General features: G+C 39.8%; 1 protein-coding gene across 1 annotated transcript in view; it reads right to left on the bottom strand.

The window, feature by feature from the left end:
* The window catches only part of LOC137098587 (cadherin-12-like), a 74,935-nt gene that overhangs the window by 3,062 nt on the left and 59,948 nt on the right, over window positions 1-11,925 (bottom strand). Inside the window, exons 10-12 of the mRNA XM_067474981.1 lie at window positions 9,279-9,400; window positions 8,915-9,029; window positions 6,462-6,713 (exon numbers count right to left, since the gene is read on the bottom strand). Coding sequence (XP_067331082.1) covers window positions 6,462-6,713; window positions 8,915-9,029; window positions 9,279-9,400 — 489 coding nt within the window. The remainder of the gene's footprint in view (window positions 1-6,461; window positions 6,714-8,914; window positions 9,030-9,278; window positions 9,401-11,925) is intronic.

The following is an 11,925-nucleotide window of genomic DNA, read 5'->3' as shown; positions in this document are numbered from 1 at the left end:
TCGTGAAGTATAACTAGAGTGATATTAATTGATGGGAGCAAGGCATTTGTTATGGACTGATATAAGTTGTTACAGAAAGATCTCCAGCCCATGGCTGCTGCTAAAAGACCTCACTGTTAACCCAAGATGAAGTGCTCCAACCTCCATTAAAGAATTTACAGTCATATTGGAGAAACAGATCAGTGCACAGAGAAGAAAAAGAAAATACCCTTGAGGTATGTGCTATAGAAAATAAACAAGGTCATAATGTAGACGACAGGCTGGGTTAGTGGGGGCTGCTTTAAAATACTGCAGAATATTTATGTTTAAGCATGTTCAGCTCTGTGAAAAGTAAAATCTAAAACAACAGCAACCAGATTCGTAAAACCTGATGACCCATAGTATCCTAGCCTGGTCGAAAATGTTAAACCAAGTTGTTTGTATGTTTTTAAGTCTTTGTTTTTATGACATCAAGTACCATACCAGCCTTTCCTCATTGCTGAGGCATCAAAAAGGACCGTTTGTGTCAGTGATCGATGCGCGAAGCTTTCAGTGTATATATATATATATATATATATATATATATATATATATATATACAGTATTTTAAGTGCATAGGAAGGTATGGAAGAGTTCTGTTTTAAGCACTTTTTGGAATATTGTGAGTGATGTTGCTGGGCGTGCAGAGTTTGGCAGCTCGTTCCACCAACATGCGATCACTGAACTGAAGAAGTCTGCTTAGTGTCTTCTATGCATTGCTGGGAAGACTTTCTCTAAACCATTTCACTTTGTTTTGTCTCAGTCTGGTCACAATTCAAAGAAAAATCTAGTTGGACCTGGTTTAATTTTAATAATGATTCACAGGGTGTCTCTTTGGAATGTGTATAATCAAAGAGTTTTCTTTTATATTGAGAAGGTTAAGTGCACCTTGTTTTCCTGATAACTTTAGGACTGGTACTAACTTTTAGCCCTGGTGGGTCAGCAAAGCTTTCTCCCAAACATCCTTTGAGCCTTTAAAAGCCTGAATACAGCCTGAGATTCTTAGAGAACACCTTACCAGCTGTGTCCAAATCCTTACAGAGAACTAAGGGTGAATGAATCAGCTGCTCTGCTTTAACGGTCTACCCCAGTAGTCAGTCATCTTTTCTTCTTTTTGATCTTTCTTTTTTAAAACCTTCTTTCCATTTCTTTCCTGTCTTTTTTTGTCCAAATTTAATCTATTTATATTCTTTGTCCTTAGTCCTTTTGTTTAGTTATTACTGTAGCTTCACTTTTTTCCATTCTTCCATCTCCCGATTTCATCTGTTCTGTGAGCAATTTCAGTTCTTCAAAATTTGGCGACAACAGCTGCATTTACATGGGCCCCAATAATAAAAGGGGATAATTATAATTATAATAATTATAATAAAAGCCAATAGTAATGAAAATTTGTCTTTTCATCACCTCAGTTGGAACAGTTGGCCTGGCTGAAAAGAATTCAAGTATTTGATAGTCAATTCATTAGGAACATTTTAAATAAAAGTTTCTTCTGATTGATTCTCTCCTAAAAAAAAAAAAAGAAGAAATAATTCACTTGTTGCTTTGATTTGAGCATGTAAACACACATCAGATCAAAACCCAATGTAAGAGTGAAACTAGAATCACTCAGATCTCTCAATCAGAATGAGTTTAGTTAGTTTGAAGCAACATTTTCCATGTAAATGCAACCTTTGTAATTTGACACCAGTTGGACATAGACTGAAATAAAACAAACTGACAACCATTTCACACGAGTAATGTTTTTGGTCAGAAATGCCAAATATTAGCTTTTGACTTAATATTTTAAGACCTTCGGACTGTTGAGCAGGAAACCATGAGGTTCAGTTTGTTGTTTTTCAGCTTTATCAGTTGAGTCTGATATTTTCTTGACTAAAAAACAAAAATCACTAAATAACTCAAACAAGAATCCACAGGTTGGTTTATTATGAGATGAATGGCTAAAGCACTTTAGTCTTAATAGCCCTCTGGTTTTTATTTGTTTGTCTTTATCGCAGTTTCTTGGCCTATTTCTGTTGACCCCACTGACTGCTCCGGTCTCTTTGCCTTCAAGGTAACAAAACCAAAAGGAAGTTAATAAAACAATAGGATGCCAAGCCAAATAACATTCATTCACATTTTAATTTATCAGCACACCAGTATTTCTTATTAGTTTTCCAGTTAGCCTTCTTTGGTAAAACATGCTTCTTTTCGACATGCTGTGTTAGAACAGTCATTCATTCCAGGCGTACTTCAAAGTGTTATTTTACCACTGTAATATATTGGAGAAAATGCCTCTTCCTGGCAGGCTTGACAACAAAGTGGATGTTATGTGTTAGCCCATCCTCCCTTCTCTTCTTCTGTGTCCTTATTTCAGCTATCCTCCCTCAGAGGACACCCATAAAGCAAGTACAATACCCCCAGGAGGCTGCAATTCTTCTTTGACATGCTATCACCCCCCCCCCCCCCACCCCCAACCACCCCTCCACACACACACACACACACACACTCTGTACAGCTAGTCCTTTGTTGTGCAGTTATCTGTCTGAGGACACACACTGGTGAAATGCATTATCTGGCCTCTTACTCTAAACTATGGCCATCATAACTTAACAACTTACCCCATTTCCAACAAAAACCTGATTAGTGTTAACCCGCAGGCAGGTTACTGAATGTATGGGGCCAAAATGTTCTCATAATGGTGGTACTGATCACACAGAGTAATAACAACATCCACACACAAAGAAAGAGACAAAATTGCCTTCTTTCCTTTCATTTTTTCCCCCCATAGAACCCACATGTCCACAAATATGTGCATACACATGAATGACTAAATGAATGGACAGGTGGCTATGTAATGGTAATTCTCTGTAACAGAAATGAGATAAAAGGGAGGAAAAAATAGAAGCTCTAAATAAGAAATCAGTGAAAAGCAAAAAACCTCCCTCTGATGATTACAGTTGTCACGGCTTCATAGTGCCATCTAGTGTTACAGTTAAATGCATTAATTCGCTTTTATCAGCTGCAGGCCAGCAATTTTCAAAGATGAAAGCCTCAAATACTGCAAGAACAGAAAATCTAATATACTTGAAAGTATGACGTAGAAATACAGAGTGTTCCTTACAGGTCAACAAACTGTAACAGACATGTTGTGTCATTTGTGCAGTTACTCATCCCAAATTCCCTAAAGCACACTGACTGTAGACCCTATTATTAATGCACTAGTTCCACAGTTTGAAACACTTAAACACTAGTATTTTAGTAAAGAATGAGATTTTGGGTGGATTGCACTTATTGTCAGGGACCTTCTGTGCTGTACAATTACTTAATTGTTTAAGTTATTTGAAATTGCTAAATTTCCACTTGAAGTTAAAACATAAAATCACATATGAAAGTGTGCATCAGCCTGCTCAGCACTTTGTGGCTGTGTATGGAAGGATCGTCTGCAAACAGGGTTTGCAGCCAGAAGATGGACGTTTAACAAGTCTGACATTTATAGTTGCTTGAAATATATTTAGCATTTGTTATTGTGTATTTTAACTTCACTTGTGCATTTAGATTTTAATTTAAACGCATGTAGTAAAACTAATGTTTGGAAAACCCATTGCCTGGTTGAGTTCATTTCAAACCTGTTTGTTATTTCCAGTTTCATCTGCTTCATTAGATGATTAATATCACCTGTGACTAATTAGACACTAGACCCTGGCCAATAGCATGGCTGAGAAGGCAGGCCTACATGTCTCGCTGTGTTGGGTCTGAGATAGACTGGAGACCTGTCCAGGGTGGACCTTGCCTCTTACCCAGTGACAGCTGGGATAGGCTTCAGTCCCCTGTGACCTTAAAGAGGAAAGACCGCTTAGGGATTACAGAAGAGAACACAGCTGAACCAGTTAGTGGGGTAGAGGCAGAGGCAGCAGAGAAGCAGGCTACAGGAACAGACTCCCTGCAGGACACTGGGAAGCTGGTGCCTCCCCCGCATCCACTCCATACATTTGGTGCCTCCTGAATAGTTTGGATTTAGTTTGGCACTAGCATGAGGCTCAAATTCAAACCGCTGTAATCCACCCAGTTCTCCCTCTGTCTGCCCTACCAGGCTTTACATTCTGCTACACTCCACCACACTCTTCACAGTCCTTCGGGCATTGATCATTACAACTACAATAAATAAAAAGCTGCAGAACTTACTAATCAGGCAGACGTCAATCAAATACTCAGACTAGTTAGAAGAGTGACCCTCACTCATAAACCATTTTAGAAGTGAATATTTCTGCACTGCGGCCAGTGCTTTTCTCTAAGTCTGAAAAATCTGTCCTTTGTGCAATAAGTCCACAAAGGAAGCATGAAAGGAAGCAGAGTGCAAAATCATATGAAAAAGCATTTAAAGACAAGAAGAGGATTTACCCTTGCACATTAGTGCCAGGAATTTTAAAAAGATGAACATTGAAAGCGATGCACTTTATTTAGCAGGGTCAGAATGCTTAAGCCACTTTATAGCTTTAAATGAAGGGTCAAATATATTTTTCATCGAACAAGGACTTCTATTGGAAAGGCTTTAAGTAATCTGTCCATAGCCAGAATGAAGTAGGGGAATGACTAAGGCAAGACGATATGGACCCCTGACTGTTGCATTAACAGTCTCCTCTTATGTAAAATCCCACTATGTTTTTTACTCTTTTTAATTTTACATTTATGTGTCTCTGTGGTGAATGTAGACGCACAACAAGAAACATACAAGTGCTTCTCCTCCTTTTTAGAAATAATTCTCCTGTTGATGCAGGCATGAGAGAAAGCCTTGCCTGCTTCCTCCTTCAGCTTGACCTAAACGTCGTTGGTTAAAAAACATGGATGTCTGCCATTGTAAATTCCTTGCTTCTCCAAACTCAGAAGACTGAGAGGGCACAGCTTTCAAAATGGCAACATTTTGGAAGCTGTGCCCTCTCAGACCATTATCCGATTAGCCTGTTCGGTGTAGTTGCATTAGCTGCATTGTATTGCTGGACAGCTCCAAAGCAAGTGAAATGTCCAGGCTAGTGATCTAGTGGAACAGTCAGAATGTCCCAGAGACACTGTCTGAAGCTTTAACAATGAGTTTAATGAGAGCAGAAGGTTGGATGGCAGTGAAACACATACTTTACTAACATCATTAAAACATAGCTCAACACCATTAGGATCTACATAAGCTTTGCTGGTGTGTGTGTGTGTGTTTGTGTGTGTTCAATTTACAGGAGAGACATGTCCTGAAAATACATTTTAAAATGACTGAATGAATTTGTGGTAAGCCCTTCAGTCATGTTGGCCACTATCTCCCAAACTTTGTTTTTTACTTCTCATCAGGAGCAGGTCAAGCTCAGAACAAGCTATTTTAATGGATCTCCTGCTTCTTGTGTAACTAATTTGCAACAATCTGCTAAAATATATACACTGAAACTTGCAGTAGCAATAGGACAGTGTTTGCAGAGTTGCATAATTTTTGTATTATTAGTGACCATGCCCTTCAGATCTGTTGCAATGTAAAATGTGAACAGAAAGCAGCCCTGTCTCTCCTGTCATCCCCCAGTTGTCTCCTCCAAACATGTTTCCAAACATGTCAATTTTTGCCCTCAGTATATCTTCACTGTCCTTCAAGTCCGAACAATGGTCTCCTGTTCCCATATGTTGTACCATCCACCTCCCCACGACACTTAATATACTACTGTACATCATTGTTTTAGGCATCAAATATTGAAGCATTGAGTTTCCATAGTACAGCACTCAAACCACAGGTGCCCTAAGCATCAGCATGCAATGCAAAGTGACACAATGCACAATGTGTGAAGCACAGCCCAAAGCTTGACACCCATATTAAGTAGGTTTTACAGTGGCTTTACAAATTCAACATTTTTAACCACAGAAACGAGCTGGTTCCAGAAATCCCACCTCTGGCACTATTAATTTGCAGGAGACTAAAGGAGGTCCTGGAGTGTCCCAAAAACCAATAGGGCCAATCTGTCTGCACGTCCTTTACAATGTTTTGGAAATTAGGTATTTCATCTCTTTTGAACGTGGAGCTCTCACTTGCCTTTGTGTGTGGCCTTTCAAAATGTAGCCGTTTCCAATTGCTTTAAACCACTTACAGATTGGAAAAGACATTTATATCCCAAAGTTAAAAAAATTGTTAGAAAATGTTCCTTCTAGACCACAGTGGGCCAAGTGTACAGTGGATCAAACATCGGGCCGGGAATAAAGGCTTCACTGAAACCTGAACATAGAGTGGCCTTAATTTCAGCTGATAGGCCACTATCAGTGGACACAATGGTTTTAAAGATTTTTTTACTGTTACTCTTAATTATGTGACTTTTACAGGATGGAAAAGACATATTCTAACCTTTATTGTACCTGGGCTGGCAATAAATAGTATCATCCGTTGCACAAAGATGTGTTTGTGTCAGTCGATATCACTATTGTGTAGCTGTGCAGTGGGAGCTTACCTATCAGCAGACCTACACACAGCAGAATAGCCATCAAAGCCCCAGTGCTGAGACCCAGGGGTAGGAAGATGGCCTCGGCTGAACAGCTCAGCAGTGAACCCCCTGCTTCACAGGAACACACCTGGATGGTGAGCGTGGCCGTGCTGCTCTGGGCAGGGTAACCACTGTCTTCAACCACAACAGGGAGCATGTAGATATCCTGCAGCCGCCGCTGGAAGCCTGAGTGTCTTGTGACTATTCCCGCTGTGTTGTCTGGAAAACGAGAGGATCATGTATGATCACCTGAAATATTCCAGCTATAAATTACAGACATCTGGAAGCATGGAGCATAAGACCAGTTGTCATGTTCGCCTCAGACAAAAGAACCGGCCTAGATTTGCTTATTTCACCAGACATTTCACATTTAAAACAAATGCAACAGTAATACTAATATGTCAATGATTAATAACTCTTAATGAGTCCATGGCGTATCAGTTGGAACAGGACTTTGTGACTTAAACAAAAAAGTGTGTTTAAGCAGAAGAAAAAAAAAATTCTTAAAGGTGTCAGGAAGCTCTTCAGCAGTTGTCTCCTTGTTTGCTCATGCTTCACACAGATATAGTGTATATATATATATTTTTTTTTCTTTTTGTTTACCTTCCAAAACACAGGTGACCTACATCCTTTAGTAGACCCGAATTATCTATAGGATACACACACAGAGCATGAGGAGTATGCTGTCTGTGAGTTTCAATAAGTCAACTTAACAGCTGGAGATCAGAGCAGCAGCCTCAGTGCTCCCTCTACATCATTCTTAACCCTGGTGCTCAAAGCCCCCTGTCCGCCTTGCTTACAAATGATCCCTGCCATACCCTTTACTGATTGGCTGAACTATTGGCTGGATCATTTGTGAGCAAGCCAGACAGGGGTCTTTGAGCACCAGGGTTGAGAACCACGGTCAAGTTATTAAAAGACTGGAAAGTAAAAGAGTGCGATACAAACTTGTCTTCTGTGTTTCTTCTTTTATCTGTAGTGTTGACTTTGTTTTATGTTAGATTTTATATGGAAATATGTGACAACAGCACACATGTACATTTTTAATATAGTAATCACGTGCACCACGTTGTCAAACAATCATCAATAAAGCAAACAACATCTTCCACTAGAGTCGAACCCTGGTCTCCCGTGGAAAATTCCTGCGTCTTGTTGTACCGTCCACCACCCCTATTTTTCTTTACTATAAGACTTTTTCTCTTCTTATTTCACGCCATCGATTTAGGCCTCAACTTTTGAACCACAGGGGTTTCTAATAATGAGGCTTTTTAATCCCTCAGGAATGAAAATGGTAAAAGGGATGTTTAAGTTAACCATGTGATTAGTGGTTGGTTTGTGTCTGATCTAATCTAAAGCATGTTCAGTTCAGAGCAGCATCAGACCACTGGTTGTGCTTATTAACATCCAACCGACTGACATTGCCTCTCCACATCATAACTAAAGAGCTTTTGTTGCCTGAACCTAACCACAGATGGAACATTACGAAAAGTCCAGACAAAAGTCTGGTTTAAGACCTTTAACTTATTACTGCTTTGATTCAAATACATCTGGTGTTTACAAGAAAAGAAATTCTATGTTTCTAGAGAAGTTCTGTCATAACACTGACGCAGAAAAGAGGATGTATGAGGAGCTTTATATGAAGAGCACAAGGCAGAGATATGATTTTCCTTCCAGACTACAGATTTCAACACTTGTTAAGCAGGTATGTCTGTGTGTGTGTGTGTGTGTGTGTGTGTGTGCATCAGAAGAGATCAACCCCCCCTACTCCCCCATCCCCACAGTGGATGGAGATGCTGCTTGACAAGGTAGAAACTATTAAGGCACATTGTTCCTGTTACACACAGACACACACAGAGACACACGCACACACACACATGAACACACACACACATCCGCTCCAGTTCCCCTTGGTGGCTGCAGGCCTGTGTGTCTGACTCTATCAGATGTGATGCTGACTGTACAGGCACCAACATACAATCTAACAATGCTTGTTGGTGAGGTGTTGCAGGGGAAAACAGGAGAATTGTTGAAGCTGAACACCCCACAGCAACATTCAGGAGCAGCAAAGACAGACCTTTTTTCAATTCAGCAGGGAAAGAAAACTAATTAGGTAACAGCAATAGAAAAGTGTATTTCTGCATTAGACTAACATACAGTAACTGGCTCTGCCCATAAATAGGAAAACTTTAAAACTGCAGTTCTTGTACCATCAGAATGATCAAGGATTGTATTTTAAAAAATCTAGATTACAACAATAAATATTATAGTACTGCAATATTTTGCATGTCCCTTAATAAATTCTTTAAAAATTAATTAAAATAATGGAAAAGGAAAATGTGTACACTGTAAAATTGCCTGTAGTACCACAGAAGTGTTTCTAAGCATTTTCTTCTCCCCTTTGGTTCCCCACTTTTACTCACTTCCAAAATCTCGAACAGTGAAATTTCTGTTGCGGAGTTCCTTAGGAGACTTGAAGAAGAACCTCTGTCCGACAGGAGGAAGGTCCTTGTCAACGGCACCGACTGTCTGGATCACCTGCTCGAGGAGAGAACAGAGCGAGAACCTTTCTGAGCTCCCACATGTTGATTTCCATGGTTGTGATTAAATGTGATTAAAGGACAGGGTAGAACTGTAGCAGGTCACAACCCAGATCTGAAAAAAAACCTCATGTCTTTAATATTTATAAAATAAATAAAGGTGTTTAATTTGTATGTGTGGGTTACAATTCTCTTTTTAATTATTACCAGTCAGCAGCTCCTGTGATGTGCATAGAGTTTAGCCTACCTGTCCGACTCTGGAGTTTTCACAGACGAAGGTATCTGAAGGAACGTTCAGCTCGGGGGGGAACTCGTTTACATCCAGGACGTTGATGGCCACTGACACTTTGGCAAACAGCAGAGGGTTGTCTGTACAGGGCAACATGAAATCACTGATAATGATAACAGTGACAAAGCACTGCACTAATATGTTTAATGTCTGACCTATGATGACCTACAGTGCACTTTGCATTTATTACTGAACTGAAGTCTTGGTCGCCAAACCAAACCTGGTCTTTGGTATTGAATCTTCTACCTGTCTTTGCTTCTTTGAAAGCATGTATATTCTGAGAGTTGAGATGGGGGTTCATTTGGAGAAAAAAACAAAATGACAATCAAGCTGAGATCAGATACACAGTGATACAAAAGTGGAGCAAATACATGTTTTCAAATTTATACTGTACATTTCTTCAATTTTCTTACACATACAGTAATACTGTAACATGGATTTTAATGAAAACATCCCCATTTATCCAGCCCCATTTGTGATTTAAATGTACTGTTTGTAGCTTTTTTCTTTTAATTAAAAAGGGCGGAAAAAGATCTTTTTCACCACGGTGGTGTGTCAGTGTCTCTGTTTGATTGACAGCCGCCTCAGGGTGTCACTGCAGGGAAATGCACGACAGCATTAGCAGTGCACAGTGACATTTGCAGGTAGGTTGACATGTTTTTGACAGGCTTGCATGTCACAAGGGTGATTGTTGGGTGCTGTTTAACAAGCTAAAGAGCAGGACACAACATGTGCTTATGTTTGTAAGTAGAAAATACACAGACTGAAGTATGGGATGTAGGGTGGATACTTGTTCATCCTCTGTGGCTCTTGTGTTGTTTAGTAATGTTGCAATGTTCATAAATGATACAAGATGTTTCAGTATTTTAATAGTGTTCAGTTATGCCTACCTTCTCATGTAACTTGCTACATTCAATTTAATTACTAATTAAATATAATTGTAATCAGTTAAATCTGTTAAGAAAAATATGCAATTAAATTACAGCAACATTCAGTCTGTGCTTTGCATCTTTTCACTGAAGGAATGTCCTTTGTTTGCTTCTGGACTGCTCAAGTCAGCAAGTTAGGACGAGTGTGAGTGCAACACCAACAGGGGCAGAGGACAGGACTGCTTATAAGGAGCTGCCTCTCATTTGGCAGTATGCACGTTTTGAGAGTTGGTTTGAATTGGTTGTCTTTGCATGGCCTCTCGTGTGCCAATCAAATCAATGTGCATTGCTTAGGAATTGGAATCTGCCGTCATGAGAAAACAACACCTTTCAGTGGTTGAAATTCAACTATAATTTCCAGAACATGACTCTAACATGTCTGTGCAGTGGTTACTAGCAATGAAAATGCTCTCATTCATACCATCTATGCATAGTCCGACAATAATCTGCTATTATTAAATGCAATACGTTACAGGAGCATGGTTAGCAGTGGTTAGCGCTGTCGTCTCACAGCTAGAAGGTCCTCGGATCTAACCCCCTTGCTAGCTGCAGCATTTCTGTGGGGAGTTTGCATGTTGTCCCTGTGCTTGTGTGGGTTTCCTTCGGGTACATTAATTCAAAATCAGAAATACTTTATTATTCCCCGAAGGTAAATTGCTTAATTGGTGACTCTAAATTGCCCGTTGGTGTAAATGTGAGTGTGAATACTTGTCCGTCTGTTTGTGTCTCTCTGTATTGGCCCTGATACATTAACCATTAACCAGTAGTTATGGATGCAATAAGTTTCACTGTTTTGAAGTGATTTAAATCTAACTAGTAGTTTTTTACAGCTTACTAGTAATCTGTAACTAAAGTACACTGCTCACTCTTCTCTCTTCTTCCTTCTCTTTTCACTTCGTAGCAACAGTTTGTGGCCTAACAACACTGCTTCACACCCAGCCTACAGTGCATCTGCTGTGATGTTCTGCTTCTCCACAATAAAACTTAGAGGATGCAACAAAGAGACACTTTTTGATGAGTGAATGCAAGCTTTGAGTTGAATGGTCTAGAGGTGACTGCAGAGGACACAGGCAAATTGAGACTGTGGCTGTTCTTTGTATTACCTAAAAGCAATTCCGGTTGTCATATATAATGTGGCCACAAGATGGAGTTAGATACTCATAATGTGTTTACATCATCTCCAGCCCCAACAGTGTGTGTGTGTGTGTGTGTGTGTGTGTGTGTGTGTGTGTGTGTGTGTGTGTGTGTGTGTGTGTGTGTGTGTGTGTGTGTGTGTTAACCCACCAGATCCTCACTCGCCAATCTTGCCCAGTCATTTTGGATTATCCTGCCATTCAACACACACTTGTTTTTCACTCTATGTCTGACTGTGATGAAGTTGGAGGATTGTATTGTTGTTCTAATGAGAAGAATTGGCACATTTGTTACCTCCTCAGGAAGCTTACAGGAGGAAATTACACGTTGTGCACTCAGTCTGAATGAGGTGCTTGCACAAATTTACTAAATTTAGTTTCCACCACAGTTCCTACAGCTGCAGCTGCACTTCAACCAAATGTACAGAGGAGTGGGGGATTGAATAGCACAGCAGCTACTGATCAAAATATTAAATATCAAGCTTTGCTCAAGGTTTTCGCTTGTGACAATGGTAATATTATGTTGAAATAAACTTTTTAAAG

Source organism: Channa argus, chromosome 14, assembly GCF_033026475.1.
Source record: "Channa argus isolate prfri chromosome 14, Channa argus male v1.0, whole genome shotgun sequence".
Lineage (NCBI taxonomy): Eukaryota > Metazoa > Chordata > Actinopteri > Anabantiformes > Channidae > Channa > Channa argus.
This window is presented reverse-complemented; position numbering and strand designations above follow the sequence as displayed.